Source organism: Dermacentor albipictus, chromosome 1 (genome assembly GCF_038994185.2).
Source record: "Dermacentor albipictus isolate Rhodes 1998 colony chromosome 1, USDA_Dalb.pri_finalv2, whole genome shotgun sequence".
Taxonomy (NCBI): domain Eukaryota; kingdom Metazoa; phylum Arthropoda; class Arachnida; order Ixodida; family Ixodidae; genus Dermacentor; species Dermacentor albipictus.
The window spans coordinates 298,726,946-298,750,472 of NC_091821.1; the positions used below are offsets into that span (position 1 = coordinate 298,726,946).

The 23,527-nt window shown below is 46.7% G+C and overlaps 1 protein-coding gene across 5 annotated transcripts in view; it reads right to left on the reverse strand.

Annotated features, from left to right (window-relative positions):
• Positions 1-23,527, reverse strand: part of LOC135916807 (parathyroid hormone/parathyroid hormone-related peptide receptor-like) — a 972,783-nt gene that overhangs the window by 62,819 nt on the left and 886,437 nt on the right. For 4 of the 5 annotated variants that reach the window (XM_065450244.2, XM_065450242.2, XM_065450245.2 and 1 more), the window contains exons 12-13: positions 5,040-5,081; positions 2,224-2,380 (exon numbers count right to left, since the gene is read on the reverse strand). In XM_065450244.2, coding sequence (XP_065306316.1) covers positions 2,224-2,380; positions 5,040-5,081 — 199 coding nt within the window. The remainder of the gene's footprint in view (positions 1-2,223; positions 2,381-5,039; positions 5,082-23,527) is intronic. The other variant, XM_065450243.2, reaches the window with a different exon arrangement.

Consider the following 23,527-nt stretch of genomic DNA (forward strand, 5'->3'; position numbering starts at 1 on the left):
CCTTTGCCTCGTAAAAGATAGTAAAGTATGTTTTTATTTATGCCGCGCGTAGCTGCACTCTGAATGTTCGCTCATTTCATTTATTGGTTCCACCTAGTTTGTCTTCGTACAAGGTGCGAGGAGGTAGGAGAGAACTACCGAGAGACAGCGACTGCAAGGATCTTGAGCGCGAGATGCAGCCTAAGTTTGCTTAATATAATACGCTAAGAAAGCACAGCAACATCGCTTATGTCGCCCCCAAAAATAAACCACTTAACATTAATCATGCTATTTATTTTCACAGCCAACGCATTGAACTGGTTGAAAAATTTTAAATTCTTGGAGTACATTTTCCTTCGAATTTACGTTGGGATGCCCATATCAAACATCTCTGCGGCTAACATCCTGCGGTTACCGGTGCAATCGCACGTTGCCGCAGATTTCTACCTACGAGAGCAAAACTTCAAATATACTATGGTCTCTTCTTATCGTATATAAATTACTCTTACGCTGTCTGTGCTACAACATCTAAATTTAACTTGCAAAAGCTGGTAATACTTCAAAAGGAAATCGTTCGGTATATAGAGAACGTTAATCGGCTTTTACCAACAGATAATATTTTTTTCAAATACATACTAAACCACGTAGATAAATTATAGGAACATAGATTACTAGAAACGATTTACTTCTCATCCGAATATGTCAAGAATTATTTTACATCCCTTGCTCAGCTAGAACTCTGCACTCACACGAAACATACTACACGAAACCTCGAGGTGTGGAAGGTCCCATGGTGTTGAAACAATTACAGCCTACAGTCCTTAACAAACAGCATACTGACTGTACTAAACAAATATAAGCACACAGCTATGCTAAATAAAATGGTTTGCGTGACTACTTTCTTCCTTTATAGTGACACTTTAGTATGTTGCATTCAAGTGTAAAATGTCATTTCTATGCATACGTGCGATGTACAATGTATGTGTATAAAAGCTTCAGTGTATATTTCATGTGAGTGCTACTGCCATGTAAGGGACCCTGGGCCTCCGTTAAGCTGCTGCGACAGCTTTTTGCCCAGGTGTCCCTCCAGTTCCTTTTGTTCCTGGTAAATGAAATTTATTTATTGATTGATTGATTGATTGATTGATTCACATGAATCAACTAAGTGACCGGAGGCCAACTACAAATTCAAGTTTGATCACAGTAAAATATTAGCTTTTATGCGCAGCCAGGCCACGAGCGCGTCGAGGTGAAAAATAGCTGCTTAAATACACTGAACTACTGCAGACTGAACCTTTTTTCGACTGTCTGTTACATTGAAGTGTGCTATTACAACAGCAGTTATGCGCGACAGTTCGCGCTGTTGGGCTTCACTGCCGCTGTAACGTCACGGTGTGGATGCGCATGCGCAGTACTTGAGCGGAGGGCTCGAAGCATTCGGATGCAAGAGAGAGAGAGATAGCAAAGAGAGGAAAGGCGTGGAGGTCAACCAGAATAGCGTCTGGTTTGCTACCCTGCACTGGGGGAATAGAAAGGGGCAACAGAAAGAGGAAAGCGGGATAGAGGGTGCGCTTTGCATGCACCAAAACGCCTTGAAATTAGTGAAATCCAATTAAGTGCCCCGCTGATAGTTCGAATGCAAAGTTGACGAATCCAAACGGACGCAACGCCGCACTCCGGCTGTGCGCATTCCGTAGTGCACACACTTGTCTGAGCGGTGAACGTCTCCTTTCTTTGGAGAATGCGTCTTCGTTTGTCCCAAGTGCCAATTTATATTCATCAAATATGCTTCCGTTGTGGCTATAGGCCTTTTGCGTTTGCTGCTTGCGTAAAACTGCTCCGGGAGCCCGTACAGAACCAAGGACGCTTCACCTTTTACCGTATTGTCTAAAAGCTGATAGATGAAACATGAGCCACGTCATCAAGGTAGTCCAGCAGTCAATGCTCTAAAAAATGTAAAAAGGTAAAATAAAGTATATAAATTGAGAATGCTACGAACAACGAGAAAGGAAGAGGAAAGCACTCCGGAAACTGAAGCTTGACCACGGCACACGGCAGCGATGACCAAGTCACCTCTTAAAGCCTAAATATGCGGGCGAAAACGATGGCCAGCAGGCTTCCTGTGCCCTATCTCGGTGTACCAGCGTTCAGCCTTATGCATTCTATGTTCGTAGCTCCCGCTTCTGGGGAGAGGCAAGTGAGTCAGTGACTAATCGAAATGCAGCCACATCCCGATAGGCTCACCGGAGTGCAATGATTGGATGGAACTCCGACCTCTGCTGAGGAACGTGACAGACTGGGTGAAGAGCGAGTGGCGATGCTGGAGCTGCTTGTCGCTTCGGCCGGGTCCTTGGCGATCGCAGCGCCATCTCTCGATCAGTTTGCGAAGCTCCGTCTGCACCTAATGGCGAAAAGAGTGAAAGATCCTGGCTCAGAACTGCACGCTGAGTTTATCAGGCGGTAAGCAAGATAGAATGTGGGCGAGGAAAAAGTTGGTGTTAAAATAAGCAAAATCTTTAGTAGCATAGAGTATAATCACGTGCGTGCTTCTAAGAGGCGGCACTTCCGCACGTTAAAGCCCAACCAAGGCAACTAATGCCTTTAATAAAGGAAGTGGTTTTCTGGAAGAGTTCGGTTGTCCACTTATAATCATCGTCGATGGTTCCTGCACAATTTTTTTGATAAAAATGAAACTCATGCAGTTCAATTGCCTTTTTTTTCTGCGCAGTGTTTAAGAATGCAATGTGATCAGCTTGCCCAGCTATTTATTCACAAGAACTCGCTTTCCAGTGATCAGTTCTTTTCGGTTTCCTTGATATCTTGGCATTTCTTTTTTTCTTTACGCGTTCTCATTTATACCCCTATTTGAGATTGTTCTGCCTTGGCTTATTTTGGCAATATATTGGCAAACCATATTGGCGCAGTGTTATGTGTTCATAATTAAGAAGTTCCAGCTGAAACCACCTCAGGATGACTCTCGATATTAATGCAGTTAGCATTGAACTAATGTACTGGCACACGCATTGCCTACTCCAAAACACGTCATTATGAGGCGTGCACTGCAGACATGTGCCTTGCACATTTATGTTCCCCCCACCTCCCTAGGGATAGATGACTCTTCCTATTCCTTTCTCCATTTAGCAGCTATGGTGTTGCGCTGTTAAGTACGCGGTCGCAAGATAAAATCCAAACCGCAGCGGCCGCATTTATTTCGATGGAGGGCGAAATGCGAGAACGCACATCTTCCTTGCATTAGGGGCACGTTAGAGATGCCCTACATGGAGGTCAAAATTATTCCGGAGTCCCCCACTATGGCGTGCCTCATAATCAAATCTTGGTTTTCGTACTTAAAGCCTCAGAGTTGAATTCCTTTCCGCATTGACCTGTGAAATTTTCATGGTACTCTGACTTCTGGCAAATCCCACGTTTCCTACTGATCATCTAGATTGCCATTTTACAGCCTCCCAGTCGACCATCTCTTATAGTTACACCAGTTGTTTCTATCGCATTTGGCCACAGATCGATGTTTCAACAAGGTCTCGCCCAGTGTCTGCGCGTCAGTTTCGACGGAATGGCAATTTCATAATACACTAAAACCTCAACCAAATTCCAAAGCCCGTGACGCAAGCCCAGTCTTTAGTTAGGGCTAAATTCACTGTGAGCACACAGTAAAAGACCAACAACAAATTGCTATCGGGCTTCCCTATCACGTATTGATGATTACGATGATGATGATCTATTGCCATCTCCTTTGAAACGACGTGGTAACAATGGTCACCCTGCCTGCTTGAGCTAATCAGGTACGTGCTTATCAATAAACTACTGTGCCCACTGCTCCTTAATCGTGTCTTTCTTTCTTAAGGCTTGTAGTTGCCTGTAAGGCATCCAGTGCTATCAACCTCTTTCCGGCTTTTTTCCCACAAACGCTCCAAACGTCTCTTCCTTATTTCGACTACTGACAATTAAATGCTTCCATACGCTTTCAATACCAGGGCTTCAGGAAGGTAGACGTTCAGGTCATCATACAGACTTTTGTAGGCGTGTCATGGGTCCATATGGTGTGCAGGTAGACGACATGCCCTCGCCTAAGGTCAGCGATGCCCTCGTGAACGTTAAGCACCGTTCACCACGGCATAAATTTCGTGGTGTCGTGTGTGCTATCCCGTGCGCGCAGTGAAACTACATAATTTGATATATCGGTGAAAGCGGAAATCTTGAAAAAAGACTCAAGGAGCATTGATACGAAGTAAACAAGCACCGCGTCGCATCCAGTGCCCTTGCGGAAGATGCTAACACCACAGGTCACCAGTCCTAACAAGTGAAACGAATCAGAGTCAATGGTTTTATCTTCAGTCGCTTCATATCCACACAACGGCACGCACTTTGAATCGTAACGACGGAAATCTTAATCCGATCTACGCCGGCACCACACGTCATGCACTCAACCACATATAACCTCGTTCCTTTCCTGTTTCATTGTGACATGGCCCCCGTGTGGGTGCCGGAACGTCCTTTAAGTAAAGGAAATCACCTTGGTCGGCGTCTGTTTCCTATTTTCGCCATGATTATTCTCGACCAGATTAGATTTCGTCAGACCCTCGACTACGATCATCGGATAAAATTGATCTATTACGCTCCGATTTGTAGTGTTCCACTAAACTGTGAATCATACATTTACAAAACCTTAATAAACATTGTAAAAAATAAGATAAGCTGTAAAATTATAGATCAAATTTGCCGGCGTTAAATGCTTTAATGGATGCAGTTTATAAAGCTGCGACAGCTATTTTTGGTGCCGAGTTGCGGATTTGTAAACACCGGGCTTCCATTTTCTTAACACACCAATTTTGGCAACTTTGGCGAAGGTATTCTAGGCGGTAAATCAATTTTACTTCATACAGTAACTAAAATGTAACGCTTTCTTTAAAACGCAACACACTTCATTCAAATCGGTCCAGTACTTGTCTCATAAAGGCATTTGTGCGTTGTACACGCCTTTCTATGGGCGGCTTCGGAGTTGGCCCAGAGTTAAAGCTTGCTCGCAAGTAGTGAGAACTTACCTCGCCGTTCAAGAAGCAGTACAGCAGCGCCACCACAAACCCCTGCAAAAAATGATAAATACAAGCCTAATGACAATATGTCTACAACACAACATCTTGCAGTGAACAAAGTTTCACACCACGACCACCATGGCATACTCATCTTCTTGCAAAACTTACGTGATATATTTGTACAAAAGGTTGTTAAAGGTTCTAAATGACTACGTTCTCTACACCAATTTCTTATTTTTAAAGGGGTTCAGAACCAACACTCGGGCTTGGTAAAATAACATAGTCTGCGGGTAGCATGCGCTGCTGGGAACATTCGCTGTCGAACGCGGTGCGTGGAGCTCGCCAGCAGATCGCGAGGTCACCTTTCTCTCAAACGCCCGCTTTTGACGCGTTACTTTGTCATCGAATGCGCAATTTAGTAATTTCCTTATACGGCTGATATAGACCGATAGCTGACACAAAGCTGCGGTCGGCTACATGGCGTAGATACCACGGCCACCTCGGGCTGCCACCACGAGTCCACTGGCTAAGCGCACTGCGGCTCGCTGAGGACAACTGAGTTTAGCTTACGCTTTAGCGCCTCGTATGCGCCAAAGTCGTGGCGTGTACGTTAAATTTCATTTTGCACGTTAACGTAAACGTCGGGACTTCCACTTTTGGTGCCTACGGCACGCTCGAACCCATGGCAGCATCAAGATGGCATGTTGGGCCAACTGGTTGGGATTTATAGTAAGGTTCGTTACAGCGCAACACAAGACAAGGACAAAAGAAGGTAAACCACGACACGGCGCTGACTCTCAACTGATATTATATGGAAGATATGTCTATCGTATATCGAGGTGCCAGCTCACAACCATGACATGCACGAGACACAGATACATCAAGGTAAATATGACCAATTGACGCATAATCAAAACGGACATAGGTACCGCAGTTCCTTGTCATGAAGACCGATAGATGGTTCGCTTATAGATGCCTTGTCATTAATCTTTATAATGTAAGCCTCAGCGATTTCCCTTGTCAATTGGCTCGCGTGTTTATAAATGACATTAGTTCATTTTTTTAAATAGTGGCGACAACTGCACGAACTGCGTTGCTCCGGCAGATGAAGCGGCGCAACACCCTGAAGAGATAGTTCATGCTCCCTAAATCGAACATTTACACAGCGCTTCGTTTGCCCCACGTACTATCTACCACAAGATAATAGAATGGCATATTCAACCTCCTTAACACAAGTGATGTACCTGTTCACATGATTGACAGTGGACTTTCTCTTGCTTATTCTTCAGCATATTATCAACCAACGGGCATATGCGACCTATCTTAGATTTCGTATAAGAACAGGCATCAACACTGTACCTTGGACCAACGTTCTTAAGCCCATGCGCCAACGTATATATGGTACTATTGCGTTTTTTGTTTTTTCGTCTAGTTTAGTTTTGCCACCTTCGTCATTTATATTCCTGATGCCACGAACCATACTTTCAGTCACAGATGAAATAATCACTTCAGCGTAACCAGCGTCCAGTAAACGATTTGCCTCAACAGAAAGGGCAGCCTTCGACATATGAAAACACCACTTCTTCAATGCAGCATGTAGGACAGCCTTCTCTATAGCCCGCTTCACTACCTCAGAATGACCAGATGTATAGTCCAAAATGGGCTTAACAGACCTGGAATCATATTTCCAGCAAACATGATTTTTACCAAAGCTTAACCTCAGGTCTAGAAACTGCAGTTGATGATCCATAGCGGCTAGAATGTCATTTTTATGCTCTAAAAGACATTCCGACACGAACATTGCGAACTTGGGCTGAATTTCATGGCAAGTGCCACGTACGTACAGTCACATATAGCAAGGAGTCCTACCCGAGCACAAAGTTTCAAAGGCGTTTTGATGGCGAGCGGACTCGTCGTGGCATCTCGCGGAGGCCGCGGAAGCTACGGAGCTCATAGATTTTACTTTCGAAACCTTATGGGCATAAAGTTCTCATAAACTTCTGATGCGAAAGGTGCACTGACATTTCCAAAGTCGTGCTTTAGATTTTCCATTTCGTAACTTTGAAGGTTTAATGTTCTTTTAAACATTCGATAAGAAAGGTTCATTGACATTTCTAAAGTCGTACATCATATTATACAACGAGAGAAGCCAAATCAACACACTATCATACAAGTAAGCGCGCAGCGAAGTCCTATGAGACGAAGCATTGTGGTGGTTTATTTGCGCCGTCATGTCGCAGAAAAGAATATTAGCTTATTCTTCACCTACGCCAAATCATCCAGCAAAGAAAACTACGTTATTATTATTTTTTTCTACTTTGACTTTTATTGGCGACGACACATTCAGCCTCTTCAGTTCTCTTGTTCACGCTATTCGCGTGCTGCCAGAGCCAGCCAGAGCGCATGCGCTTTTCTCGTGTTGCCCCGACCACCACTCCGCACACTTTGGTACGTGTTCGTTTTTCTCAGGCCGAGTGGATTTTGGCCTGCGAGAGCTTTGGACGCTTCCTGGCTAGCAGACGAGAAAAAGAAACAATGGTCGCTCGCGCCATCACTGTGGCGACTCGATAGACTGCAACACCTCTGCTTGAGGTCATCCCTTTGATGTTATTGACAGCGCTCCGGAAAGTCTTGTCTCGCCGGTGAAGGATACCGAACAGTATGCATGTGGTTCTCTGTGGACCAAGCGTCTCACGCTTTCTTCGATATTCCTGCCGCATTAGGAGCCCAAAGTAGGCATTAGATTTAGGCCAACGCTCTTTCCTTTCCGGTTTTTTTTTTTGTCACTTCGGTTACCCCACCCCACAAAGAAAAAAGATGTTGCGGCGCAGCGAACTGTCGCATGGTGAAAGTTCAATTTTGTTAGTTCTTTTGCGGATAACGATGTGCCACGGGACTCTGATACTCTCACTGTACTATCGCGATAGCCAATTATATTAACACTTCAGGTGCATTCCTGCTGTTGCCGTCATGTTCCGTGTAAACTCCAACAACTGAAATCGAAAGTTTGACGTCAGCACGTCTAGCCGGAGAAATGCATGCTGAATAAACACGAAAGGACGGCGTGATTTCAAGGGCTCAACGACTACTTCTACAAGCAAGAATATCGGAGCGCAAGGTTAAGATCCGTATGCTCGAAAACGATACCTTCTATGCCCGTCACGGACTAGAGTTCCTGTGCCCTGCCGAATTCGCTTCAATACAGCTACACGCTAACTCTCAAGCAAGCGTCAGAACACGAAATAACGACGTCATGCACTATGCCAAGCTGGAAAGGCTGCGAACATCCTGAAGCGGTACGTCCCGAAGTTCATGAAGAGAGGCCGTACACAATCTCTCTTCATATAAGCCTGACAAAGCGGAGCTCTCGATCTCCCGCCTTGGTCTAAACTTTAGCACAGGACCCACACGAGATAAGAAGTACCTATTTGTGCTGTTGAAAAAGCTGCAAGCCAAGTCGACGTCACTGGATGTGACGAAGCTCGCATGCGCGTTCTTAATGTGCTTTCTAGTCTTCAAAACCCTTCTGCAAACTCCGCGCTGTCGCTAGAGGAGCATGATGCTATCGAGCGGCTTCGACGCAATCCAGACATTGTCATTCTTCCCGCTGACAGAGGAAACGCAACTGCTTTGCTTGATGGTGATGGCTACATCAAAGAGGTGCTGGAACCTATACACGCCTGACGCATGATTGCACAGGAAAACTGCAAAGAGACTTTCAAAAGCTTTCCCAGCACAAATCACTACATTTCCGACCAATTTGTCACCATGAATCAGCTCCTACTCTTTATAGCATACCAAAGATGCACAAGCAAGGTGTTCCTATGCGGCCCATTGTCGACTGCACTAGCTCACCTCTGTACAAGCTTTCCGGTTTCTTACACCGGATAATTTCGCCGCTCGTTGGAAAAAGCGGTGCTCATGTACGCAATTCAGGCGACATTATTGAAGAGATACGGTACGTCTTGGTTTCATTTGATGTTAAGTAGGCGAGTCTAGCAGTGTTATTGGAGGAAATAGAGGGTAGCAAATGGGCCTGGAGTGCGGCCTGATCCCGGCGACCAGAACCGGTAACGCACTCTCTCACCAGAGCAGAATTGGCCACCCTGGTGCAGTACTTGGCCACAACCTCCCATATGAATACAACAATCAAACCCAGGCCCTCAGTCCCCAGCAGCCGCGAAGCAACTGACCACGGCGGCGGTCAGATCTGTGACGCTGCAGAGGGTGCTAAGAATACCTGGCTCCGGACAGGCCGCCATTGGAATCTGAACCTGGCAACGTTTAACGTTAGAACGTTATCTAGTGAGGCGAGTCTAGCAGTGTTATTGGAGGAATTAGAGGGTAGTAAATGGGATATAATAGGGCTCAGTGAGGGTAGGAGGACAAAAGAAGCATATACAGTGCTAAAACGCGGGCACGTACTGTGCTACCAGGGCTTAGTTGAGAGACGAGAACTAGGAGTCGGATTCCTGATTAATAAGGAAATAGCTGGTAACATACAGGAATTCTATAGCATTAACGAGAGGGTGGCAGGTCTTGTTGTGAAACTTAATAAGAGGTACAAATTGAAGGTGGTACAAGTCTATGCCCCTACATGCAGTCATGATGACCAGGAAGTCGAAAGCTTTTATGAAGACGTGGAATTGGCGATGGGTAAAATCAATACAAAATACACTATACTGATGGGCGACTTCAATGCCGGGGTAGGCAAGAAGCAGGCTGGAGACAAGTCAGTAGGGGAATATGGCATAGGCTCTAGGAATAGTAGAGAGTTATTAGTAGAGTTTGCAGAACAGGATAATATGCGGATAATGAATACCTTTTTCCGCAAGCGGGTTAGTCGAAAGTGGACGTGGAGGAGCCCGAATGGTGAGACTAGAAATGAAATCGACTTCATACTCTGCGCGAACCCTGGCATCATACAAGATGTAGACGTGCTCGGCAAGGTACGCTGCAGTGACCATAGGATGGTAAGAACTCGAATTAGCCTAGACTTGAGGAGGGAACGGAAGAAACTGTTACACAAGAAGCCAATCAATGAGTTAGCGGTAAGAGGGAAACTAGAGGAATTCCGCCTCAAGCTACAGAACAGGTATTCGGCTTTAACTCAGGAATCGGACCTTAGTGTTGAAGCAATGAACGACAATCTCATGGGCATCATTAAGGAGTGCGCAATAGAAGTCGGTGGTAACGCCGTTAGACAGGAAACCAGTAAGCTATCGCAGGAGACAAAAGATCTGATCAAGAAACGCCAATGTATGAAAGCTTCTAACCCTACAGCTAGAATAGAACTGGCAGAATTTTCCAAGTTAATCAACAAGCGTAAGACAGCGGACATCAGGAACTATGATATGGATAGAATTGAACAGGCTCTCACGAACGGAGGAAGCCTAAAAACACTGAAGCAGAAACTAGGAGTAGGCAAGAATCAGATGTGTGCGTTGAGAGACAAAGCCGGTAATATCGTTACTAATATGGATGAGATAGTTCAAGTGGCTGAGGAGTTCTACAGAGATTTATATAGTACCAGTGGCACCCACGACGATCGTGGAAGAGAAAATAGTCTAGAGGAATTCGAAATCCCGCAGGTAACGCCAGAAGAAGTGAAGAAAGCCTTAGGAGCTATGCAAAGGGGGAAGGCAGCTGGGGAGAATCAGGTAACAGCAGATTTGTTGAAGGATGGTGGTCAGATTGTTCTAGAGAAACTGGCCACCCTGTATACGCAATGCCTCATAACCTCGAGCGTACCGGAATCTTGGAGGAACGCTAACATTATCCTAATCCATAAGAAAGGGGACGCCAAAGACTTGAAAAATTATAGACCGATCAGCTTACTGTCCGTTGCCTACAAAGTATTTACTAAGGTAATCGCAAATAGAATCAGGAACACCTTAGACTTCTGTCAACCAAAGCACCAGGCAGGATTCCGTAAAGGCTACTCAACAATAGACCATATTCACACTATCAATCAGGTGATAGAAAAATGTGCAGAATATAACCAACCCTTATGTATAGCTTTCATTGATTACGAGAAAGCGTTTGATTCAGCCGAAACTTCAGCAGTCATGGATGCATTACGGAATCAGAGTGTAGATGAGCCATATGTAAAAATACTGAAAGATATCTATAGCGGCTCGACAGCCACCATGGTGCTCCACAAAGAAAGCAACAAAATCCCAATAAAGAAATGCGTCAGACAGGGAGATACGATCTCTCCAATGCTCAAAAATAACGTAGAGCGCAAAGGACAAGGACAGTGATAGACGACATACACAGCGCTGTGTATGTCGTCGTCTAAACCTTTGCGCTGTACGTTATTTTTGATCATGAATTACCAACTAGCCCAAGCAACCACCCTAGTTCTCCAATGCTATTCACAGCATGTTTACAGGAGGTATTCAGAGACCTGGAGTGGGAAGAATTGGGGATAAAAGTTGATGGAGAATACCTTAGCAACTTGCGATTCGCTGATGATATTGCCTTGCTTAGTAACTCAGGAGACCAATTGCAATGCATGCTCACTGACCTGGAGAGGCAAAGCAGAAGGGTGGGTCTGAAACTTAATCGACAGAAAACTAAAGTAATGTTTAACAGTCTCGGAAGAGAACAGCTGTTTACGATAGGTAGCGAGGCACTGGAAGTGATAAGGGAATACACCTACTTAGGGCAGGTAGTGACCACGGATCCGGATCCTGAGACTGAAATAACCAGAAGAATAAGAATGGGCTTGGGTGCGTTTGGCAGGCATTCTCAAATCATGAACAGCAGGTTGCCACTATCCCTCAAGAGGAAAGTGTATAACAGCTGTTTCTCACCAATACTCACCTACGGGGCAGAAACCTGGAGGCTTACGAAAAGGGTTCTGCTGAAATTGAGGACGACGCAACGAGCTATGGAAAGAAGAATGATAGGTGTAACGTTAAGGGATAACAAAAGAGCAGATTGGGTGAGGGAACAAACGCGGGTAAATGACATCTCAGTTGAAATCAAGAAAACGAAATGGGCATGGGCCGGACATGTAATGAAAAGGGAAGATAACCGATGGTCATTAAGGGTTACGGACTGGAGTCCAAGGGAAGGGAAGCGTATTAGGGGGCGGCAGAAAGTTAGGTGGGCGGATGACATTAAGACGTTTGCAGGGACAATATGGCCACAATTAGTACATGACCGGGGTAGATGGAGAAGTATGGGAGAGGCCTTTGCCCTGCAGTGGGCGTAACTAGGCTGATGATGATGAACTATTCACAAGCGTTCCAGTAAAACTGGCTGTAAAGGTTTGCACCACTGCCCTCGAAGCTGACGGGTCGCGTACCGATAGGTCTCCGATTGATGTTTCAGACCTGTGCCGTCTCCTTAGGTTCTGTTTGTCGAATATGTACTTCGTCTCCCAACAGAATTTTTACCTGCCAACGCGTGCTACGGCTATGGGTGCATCTATATCAGTTTCTGTTGCGAATCTGGTTATGGAGGATGTCGAACGTCGGGCATTTGCACCTTTTACCCCTCTTCCAAAGGTGTTCCTGGGATATGTAGATGAGTGATTCTGCGTAATTCACAAGGATGCTCTCATTGCCTTTACTGCTCGCCTTAACAGCGTGCAACAGGCGATTCAGTTTACTGTCGAGCAAGAAATATACGCTTGTTCACCGTTTCTTGATCTTATTGCCAAGCGCGGTGACTATGGCCTTTCTCTGAACGTATACAGGAAGCCTGCACATACAGGCCGGTACCTGCGTTTTAACTCAGTACATCCGCTTTCACAAAAAAAGGTCTGTTCCTGCAACACTGTTCCAGCGAGCAAAAACCATTTGCGCAAAAGAGGAGGACTGCACGCGTCATATTGGGAGCATCTGTGAAGATTTAAGAACTTGTGGCTACCTTCCGTCCTTTTTGTCCACGGTAAGGACAGAAGTGTCACTCTCGGAAAGACAGCGTTCTACGTCGTGTTCGAAAAAGTGAGCTACCATTCCATATGTCCCTGGCACAAGGGAGACCATTGCTCGTACCATGCGCAGGTACGACGTTAAAATTGCGCATGTGCCGACGCGCAAGCTAAGAACCCTTTTGTTAAACGTAAAAGACGAATTACCAGAGGGAAATTTTACCAGTGTAGTCTACGCCATAACGTGCAAGCACTGTGTTTACAAGTATATCGGCGAGATAGGTGATCTCAAGGAACGTGTGAAACCTTACAAGTATGACGTCAAGAAACGGCACGTGGCCTTGAGTGCCCTTGCTGAGCATGTGGAATCTACCGGCGACAATACTGACTGGGCAAGTGCGCGTGTCCTTACCAAGAACAAGTAGTTTGCGCCAGGCCTGCATCTAGAATCGTTGCACATGCAGACCACGGCGCACACGCTGAATAGGCAAGACGGAGCCCTTCCAACGGTGTACACTCGCTGCTTGCGTCATGTACTGAAACGTACTTAAATACGTTGTATCTCTGTTATGGCTTTTGTTGTGAAGAGGGCTCCCGTATAGGGAGCCGAAACGTCATTTAATTTTCAGTTATCTTGGTCGGTACATCTTTTCGCGCTTATTCATGAAACTTCAAGGGCCTGCCGCATGCTGTACCTGCGAGTGAAAGCGTAGGGGGGAGGGGGGATAGGTGAGCCGACGATGGTGTGCGCAAGGAAGAAAAGCGGGGAGGAAGTGAGCCGCCTTTCGTCGCGCGCGACGCATCGTGAAGTGTAGAGGAGGGGTACGGGGACGGACCTCAGGATTCTGCGATCTGTGAATCTGTGATTGCGCATCATGTTTATTTGGCTAGTTTGATACATTATAGACAGTGCCTTTTGTTTAGACACGTAGATTTATTGGATACTTATACGTACAGCCATGAGCAAAAGTATGCGGACCACAGGAGCGCGTGCCAAACTGCATCGACGCGCCGTCTACCGACGCGGTGCCTGCTGTCGAGAGGGCCGCTAGAGCAGCGGTGCGCATGCGCGCCCCATCATATCTGCTGGCCTGACATGTAGCTTTGCCTGACGTGGTTATGGTGCTTGTAGACTGAACGTCTACTGGGTGTCGTTTTCTCGGTTCCTTCGCATGTGGGCCATTCTTTTACGCAGCGGCTGTGGCTGGGATGGAACGCGCGTCCGCTACACTTTCAGTTCAGTTCAGTTTATTTTCCTTAAAGACCCCCGATTTCAGGGGTATTAGATAAGGGGTGGGTACAAGATTCGAATTAAGACTAGTTCAAGTAACGTTCAAGTTCAAGCACGCATATATATACACATACATAGTATACATATTCAAGTATATTCACACATGTATTTACATATATCAAAGCCTATATATGTAGACCAACATACACGTATGTAAATACAAACAACACATATAAGGAAAAATCATGTACAATGTGGTTGGAGATGGTCAGTAACATGTTGTAAAAATATGGATGGGCAGATTATGTCGACAATGGCGGCGGGGAGGCCGTTCCAGTCTGCCGCCATGCGAAGAAAAAACGAGGCTAAAAATGTTGATATTCGTGAGTGTGGTCGTGAAACTTGCAGCGAGTGGCTCGTCCGGTATGACATGCGCGCCGCGGGCGTGATATATGGTGCTTGATGAAGGATAGGACTGTAAAAGAATTTGTGGTAAAGACAGAGGGAAGCGATGCGCCGACGTAAAACGAGGTCCGGAAGCCCAGATAGTGATTTCAGTGACGTAACGCTTACGTCATATGAGTACGACGAATGGATGAATCGAGCAGCGCGGTTTTGTACCGCTTCAAGAGCGTCGATGAGATATGCTTTGCATTCTTACCCGGGAGGGGGGGGGGGAGTATGGCACGCCGCACTGCCTTCTGCGACGCCCTTAGATGACTCGCGCAAAATGGCTTTTTGCGGCGTTGTATTAACTATTCCAATTTTCGCTGCCGCAGGTAGAAACAACGTTTTGCAATCGGCGTCCGCCGTCGCGTTAAGAATTGTAAATGAGTTGCAAGCGCTGCTATATTCCACCACCAGCAGGATGCTAAAAGGAGGAATTAGCGGCAACGTACTGCCTTTATTTCTTCAAACCCTTCACCAAGGCTTGCAGAAGAAATGCACTCGAGGGTGTCACTACAGACAGCTGCTGCAACGCTGACAAATGCGCGAGAATATAAAATCAGGTGCAGCTGTGCGGTGCATGCTGCCGTTAAATTCTAATTACAGTTACCACCTTGCGAATCTGGTCGGGGTGACCAACCTGAATCAATGGTCGGGGTGACCACCGACAAACTCTGGTCTTGAGGGCACTTAGGACGAGCCAACGTGCTGCTGTTATTTTCAGAGATTATAATTTTCCCAACTGTATGCACGATTTCACTACGCTGTCAATTTTTGATAGGCGGCGATGACGCCTCGGAGGTGCCGTGGTATCTACTCGTAACGCGATGCCATGAGGATACGCCGACCAGTGATTCAGGTCGGTCATACCAACCCGATGCGCAATGGGGCAACTGTAATTGGAACGTCATGGAAGCATGCACCGCACAGCTGCACCTGATTTTATATTCTCGTGCATGTGTCAGTGTTGCCGCAACTGTCTGTAGTGACACCCTTGCGTGCATTTCTTGTTCAAGCCTTATTGAAGGGCTTGAAGAAATAAAGGCAGTGCGGTGCCACTAATTCCTCCTTTTAGCATCCTGCTGCTGGCGAAGCATAGTAGCGCCTGCAACTCAATTCTACTTCTTAACGCGACGTCGGACACCGATTGCAAAACCTTGCTTCTACCTGCGGCAGCAAACGTTGGAACAGTTCGAGATAACACAACACCGCAGAAAGCCATTTTGCGCGAGTCATCTGAAGGCGTCAGAGACGGCAGTGCAGTGCACGAGAATGAAAGCGAAGCGCGGCGGACGCGCGTGTCATCCCAGCCGCAGCCGCTGCGTAAAACATCCCAGATGCGACGGAGCAGAGAAAACGACGCCCAGTGGACGCTTCGTCTACGAGCACCATAACCACGTCAGGCAAAGCTACATGTCAGGCCAGCAGACATGATGGGACGCGCATGCGCACCGCTGCTCTAGTGGCCCTCTCGACAGCAGGCACCGCGTCGGTAGACGGCGCTTCGATGCAGTTTGGCACGCGCTCCCGTGGTCCGTATACTTTTGCTCACGGGTGTATATTTAAATATCTTGTTGCGAACTCTTATGTATACATGCAGTGAACTTTGTTTCCAGTAACACTTTGTTGCCCTTTTTCAGGCTGTGTTTTCGCATTGGAATATTCCAATTCATCTTCGCATTTCTAATGTATAATTTGCAGAACTACGTTTTCTAAGTTCTCTCAGTTGAGAAGATTATTTTGGTGCAATTACTCCCAATACACGACCGTTGACAGCTGCTCCTGCGCAATACGTTGGAACGAAGGACAGCGTCAATGAGATTTTTCTCTGGCCTGTGCATATGTATAAAAATATAAAGAAGGTCCTTGAATTTCAAAGTTTCATTAAAGTATTTGTCCTCACCTTGTTCATTTCACGAACTTCACGTTTTTGATACCAGCGGCATGCACTACTTTGCTGGTTTCGAACTGATACACTTCTAGAGCTCGGGTGATGTTTTCTTTTAAATAGACCAAAAAGGTGGAAGCATTGCTAACAGTTACTTCTGGCACAATTTCTTGGGACACACGAATATATTGTTTTATGAAAATATACATATTTTACATGTCTTGAGAGTGCGTAGCACTCAAGAATTCGTTTGCAGCATCTTTGGCGATGGCAATGCAGTTATCATTGATGTGTTTGATCCCTAGAGAAATTCTTTAAGGAACAGGCCAAGCTGGAACGTCCCCTCCCCCCCGAACGAAATTTCTGGCTACGCCACTCAACTAGAGGGCCACTTTGCTAAACTTTCCAATAAGGTTTCCCGCTATGTTGATGATTTCGTTATAATTTTTAACAGTGACATTCACCCTGAGGTTGTCGATGAAATTTTGACGGTATTCAGGAAGCACGGCATGGGCCTTGATTTTACTGTCGATATCCCTAAGGATCATGAACTGCAGCTTCTAGACCTGAGGTTAAGCTTTGGTAAAAATTATGTGTGCTGCAGATATGATGCCAGGTCGGTTAAGCCCGTTTTGAACTATATATCCGGCCATCCTAAGGTAGTAAAGCGCGCTATAGCGAAGACTATCCTAAATGCTGCATTCAAGAAGTCATGTTTTCATATGTCGAACGTTGCCTCTTCTGATAAGGTAAATCGTTTACTGGACGTTAGTTACCCCAAAGTGATTATTTCATCTGTGAGTGAAAGTATCGTTCGTAGCATCAAGAGTATAAATGAACAAGGTGGCAAAACTAAACTAGAAGAAAAAGAAACACAGTAGTGCCGCATATACACAAGTTGGCGCATGGGCTTAAGAACGTTGGTTCAAGGTACAGCAGCGATGTTTGTTTTTCTCGTAAACATCAGAGATGTTGCATATGCCCATTGGTTGATAGTATGCTGAAGGATAAGCAAGTAAAGGGAAAGTGCACTGTAAAGTATGTGAATAGGTACATCAATGTTGTTAAGCAGGTTATATGTGCCATACTATTATACTGTGATAGAGGGTACGTGGGGCAAATGAAGCGATGTGTAAATGATCGACTTAGGGAGCATAATCTATCTCTTCAAGGTGTTGCGCCGCTTCATCACCCGGAGCAGTGCAAGTCGTGCGGTTGTTGCCCTTATTAAAAAGATCTAATGTCATTTATAAGCACGCGAACCATTTTACAAGGGAAATCGCTGATGATGCTTACAACATAAAGATTAATGACGATGCATCTAGAAGCGAACCATCTATCGCTCTTCATGACAAGGAACTGCGTGACCTATGTCGATTTTGATTACGCGTCAATTGGTCAGAGTTACCTTGATGTATCTGTGTCTCGTGCATGTCATGATTGTGAACTGGCAACTATACGTACTGTTACGATGGGGGTGTGCTTACTTAAGGATGAATTGATGAGAGGGGGCCGCGCCGACACCAAGCCGCTGGAAAGACAAGCGCACTTCGTTCTCCTCTTCCTCCGTTCTTCCTGTAGCTTTAGCGTAATACTTCTCTCTTCACAGACGAAGCCCGCTGGGCGAGTAACTGTTGCGTCCACTCGGAGTCACGGGAATGTCATTGTTTCAGGTGGGCGACGTGAACAAGGTGCGTCTTCTTAGACCGGCAGCCATTAGAAAGGAGACGAGCAATCGAACAGGTCTCATCACTTAGGCGATTGGTGATGACGAAAGGCCTGGTGTAACGATCCAGAAAATTCTGGCACAGGCCGCGCTTGCGAAGTGGTGTCTAAAGCCATACTATGTCCCCTTTGTCTTACGACACATTCTTATGCGATGAATGGTAGCTGATCTTGAAGTGGTCCTGGGATGCCAACGTACGGAGCTGAGCTATTCGGCGAGCTTCCTCAGCGCGACAGGGAGTCTGGGCAATAGAAGGGTCCACATGAGCAGTAAGAGGTAGAACGGTGTCGTGGAAGCTGCAGGGTCATCTGACATAAAGAAGATAGAAACGACTGCAGCCGGTAGTTTCAAGCTTTGCAGTGTTGTAGGCGTATGTGATAAAAGGCAAGATATCATCCCAATTTTCGCGCCTGGAAACGACGTACATCGAAGGCATGTTGGTCAAAGTTCTATAGTGCGCTCTACGAGGTCATTTGTCTGCAGGTGATACCAGGTCGCGTGGCGAAACTGGCAAGTACAGAGACGCAACAGCCTTTCGACTACGTCGGCCACGCATTGACGACCACGATGGCTCACAATAACGCGAGTGGGCCCGTGATGCAGTATAATGGAGGACAGCAGGAAGCTCGAAACATCAAGAGCCGTGGCCGTTGGCATCGCTGTGGTTAAAGCATAACGCGTCAGATAATTGACGCATACTATAATCCAATGGTTGTCGTTTGTTGAGCGCGGGAATGGGCCGAGAAGCTCCACTCCAACTATTTCGAAAGGAGATAATGGTGGCGCCACAGGGTGATGGAGTCCGATTGGAGCGGTATTAGGACGCTTGAATTGCTGGCACTATTACAACTCACAGCATACATTTTTATATCCCATCGCATACTTGTCCAGTAGAATGGACGATGAATGCGGTGGTATGTTTTGGTGAAATCTAGGTGCCCAAGCGGTCGAGTCGTCGTCCATAGCACGAAGCACGTGAGTTAACAAATTTTTAGGTATCCGTAAGAGAAGGCGGGCGCCATCAGTCACATAATTCTTCTTGTAGATCAGGCCATGTTGGATGACAAAGCCATTTTTACCTGTTGGTTGAGCAGCTGAGGCGAAGAGGGCATACAGGCTGCGTGGCCAGGTCAGGAAAACGAAGTGGCAATCCAAGTGGCCAGGTCGGGATAAAGGATGTAGTCGACGGCGGCCAGAAAATCATGGAAATTTTCGGCGTCACATGCACTTGTTCGTAGAGGCAGCCTCGAATAACAGTCGGCGTCCGCATGATGTCGGTTACTCTTGTAACGGACTGAAGAGTCAAATTCCTGCAAACGTAGTGCCCATCGAGCAAGGCGGCCTCACGGGTCGCGGATACCAACCAAGCAACATAGTGAATGGTGATCAGCAACGGTCGTGAAGCGGTGCCCGTAGAGGTATGGGCGGAACTTCTGGACTGCAAAGACGACAGCGAGACGCTCATGCTCAGTGACAGTGTAACTTTGTTGAGCTTTGCTCAGCGAACGGCTAGCATAGGCAATGGCATGCTCGACGTCACCAAAACGATGGACGAGGACGGCGTCGAGGCCGATTCCACTCGCGTCGGTGTGCTATTCTGTTGTGGCAGAGGTGTCAAAATGGCTAAGTATGGGTCCGGAAGAGGGCAGGAACTTCAGTTGACGAAACGAGGAATCGCAATTTGCTGCCCAGGTGAAAAGGTTATCTTTGCGCCGCAATGAAGAGAGAAGGTAGGCAGTATCGGCAAAGTTGGGCGCAAAACGTGGGAAGTACGAGCCAAGACCCAAGAAGCTCCTCAGCTCGCGTTGTGACTGCGGTTGTTTAAAACCGCTGACTGCACCGACCTCCTGTTGGTCTGGTCGCACCCCCTGCTTGCCCACTAGATGTCCAAGTATTAGCGCCTCTCGTTGGCCAGAGTAACATTTCCTGGAGTTGAGGGTAAGGGCAGCTTGTTGAAAGCAGGTTAGAACAACGTCCAGTTCTGATCTGCAAAAGTGCGGCCAAAAATGACGACGTCGTCTAGATAGCACAAACCTCCCTTTCAGGTGGCATAGTACCGTGTCCATAAAGTTTTATATGTTGCAGGTGGGTTTCACAAACCGAACGGCATGAGGTTGAATTCAAACAGGCCTTCTGGTGTCACAAAAGCGGTTTTCTCTTTGTCAGCGGAATGCATGGGTATCTGCCAGTAGCCCGATCGGAGGTCTACAGATGAAAAACAGGTTGCGGAATGAAGGGAGTGGATAACATCATCAATCAGGGGAAGCGAATACACATCGTTTTTCGTTACTGAATTGAGGCGTCGGTAGTCGACACACAACCTCCAGGACTCATTTTTCTTTTTCACGAGAATGACCGGCGCAGCCCAAGGACTAGAGGAATCTTGGATGACGCCCTTGGCTACATGTCGTCGACCTGTGGAGCGATGATCTAGCGCTCTGACGCGGACACGCGTTAACGCCTGATGGGATGCGTGGACCCCGTTGCGATCATGTGGCGAGCCCGCGTAGTTGGAACGCGAACTTTTTTAGCGTTCTGCGCGAAATCAAATAATGACGCATGCTTGCTAAGGACGCTGACCAGAGCTTGACGCTTCTCTGAAGACAGTGACTTGTTTATCATATTAAAAAAAAGGTGACGAGTCTTCAGGGACACCATTGTCAGCCCCGTGCTCTCGGGATTCGTCCGACTTGTCCTCAGTTAACACGCCTATGCTGAGACTCATATGCACTTCAAAAGAGGCAAGTCGCATAACACTGGGTAGCACAACAGACTGGGAGGCTAAATTTGACACCCATAGTGTAGTTGTTCAGCAGGTCACAGAGAGGACGCATCGAGGTACGAGCATACTTTTCTGCACAGCCATCGTAGGCACAGGCTCAGCAATTGCATCAAATGTATCGGCGTCGACCCCGCAGGAAGCAACTCGAACTCTGGATAAGGAACGTGCCGCTAAGACAGCATCTTCAATGACGTCGAGAGCGCGTGAACAGGTAACAGGTTGGTCGGCAAGAGGAGACAGGAAAAGGTCGCCGGTACCGCAGTCAAAAGTGGCACCGCACTGTTGTAGGAAGTCGAGGCAAATTATTGCGTTGTGAGTGAATTAAGCAAGCACTGTCAATTCGTCTTGATGCACGTTATCAGAGAAATAAACGCTCGCGGTGCACACACCAATAGCAGGGAGCAACTCTCCACTCACAGTACGTAATGCGTTAGCATTATCCCAGCGAAACATCACTGAAATCAAGGCTGATAACGGAGACACTCGCTCCTGTGTCCATTAAGGCCAACGAAGGAACATTGTCCACTAAAACACGAACCTTGTTATGACACATGGTGACTGGCGGAGGCATAGGGGCGTGTAGTTGATGTGACAGGACGAGCGCGATAGCGCTTGTCCTGTCTGCTTTTAGTCTGTGTCCGTGTCACTTCGCGCTACAATCCAAGACCTTGAACAACTTCAACACTTCCTCGATGTACGTCGTGCAGGTTTCGCCGGGAACTTGGGCTCACTGCATTACGGTTTGCTCTGCACAATTATGTTTAGCTGCCGGATCTCCGAAGCAATTCCTGATTTTGTCTACGGACTTCACTCACGTCGGCATGCTTTCTTCATGGTTTTCAAGTGGCACAGACGTGGTTCCCATGGGGAAGAAGGCAACGTTGTTAAGCTGGGCTGTGACATTCCAGTCATTGAACCGACTTGCGCGTTGGTAAAAGCTGAGCCATTCATCTACGTCTTCCACGGCTTTTCCGGCGCACTTTGATGCATGTAGGGCTGCCATGGGTAGCTGGAAGAAGGTGGTGGGTTGTCGCCGTCTGAAGCCATCTGTGGTGGCGCACCGGCAATCGGGCGAATTTGGCGAAGCTCCATGGATTGTGCTTCTGCAAGCGGTTCGTCATCGTTCTTCGAGGGCGCCGTTGTTTTACCCTACACGACCCAACAAAACTGTTACGATGGGGTGCGGTTATTTAAAGATGAATTGATGAAAAGGACCGCCCCGACACCGAACCACTGCAAGACAAGCGCACCTCGTTCTGCTCTTCCTCCGTTCTTTTTGTAGCTTTAGCGTAACAGTCTGTTATACATACCTTCAACACAAATATCAGTTGAGAGTCAGCGCTGTATCACCGTTTTATACCATCCTTTTGTCCATGTCTTGTGTCGCGCTGTAAGGACCCTTACAATGAATTCGAACCGACTGGCCCAATTTGCCATCTGGATGTTCTCAATGAAATTTGTAACATGGCAGCCAGTATACTTGCCATCAAAAATCGACTCCTATTCACCGTCGAGGTCTCTCAGAGAAATTACTAAAGTGGTAGTTGGGGCTGTACAATGTTTTCCGACGCCTGAGTGACAAACACGAGGCTGTTGCTGATACTCCGCATGGCTCGAGGTGTAAACAGCATGTATACTAGACGGGCGCAGACTTGCAACTAAAGTTTATTCCACAATGTACACATATAAGTACACAGCCGACATGCACCACTGCGCGTGCGCGAAAAAAGATAAACAAAGGTAAAAGAAAAGTAAAACCTTGTATAAGCGAAACGCGACCTACCTACGCTCGTCAATAAACCTCATCTCACTGTGATGTAAATAAACTGAGGTGTCACTGACACATTGTTGCCCCTTCTTTCTGATGTGGTACGCCTCGAGTAGCTCTCTGGCTCGGCTATCTCGGCATCGGCACAAAATCTTCACTTCCTTCATTATCGGCTTGCACGTGCACGCCAGGCAGTGGACAGGCAGGTGCCCATTCGTTTTATTTCTAATAGACAATTCATGTTCACGCAAGCGCACATTCACACACCTTCCTGTTTGGCCTATGTAAACTTTGCCGCATGATAGAGGTATTTGATATACTACTCCAACACAGCAATCTACGTGGGAAATGGAGTGCTTAGTTCCGCACCCTTGGAAGTTATTTTTACTGTTTCCTATGCGCGAACATAGCCTAGCGAGCTTGCCGGGAGCCGAGAACACTATCTCAACTCCATACTGTTTCACAACCTTCTTTAAGTTGTGGGAAGTCTTGTGTACATAAGGCACGACTGTCCTTTTCTTATTTTTGCGCTCCCTTGCGTCTTCAGCGTCATTGCCTTCTGTCTGCACGTGTTCTGCACGTGCAAGCCGATAATGAAGGAAGAAGCCGGTTTCCCGCAGTCAGTCATTTCAGCAGTAGTGGAGGCAGTGCTCAAGAAGATAAAGACAGAAGGCAATGACGCTGAAGACGCAAGGGAGCGCAAAAATAAGAAAAGGACAGTCGTGCCTTATGTTCACAAGACTTCCCACAACTTAAAGAAGGTTGTGAAA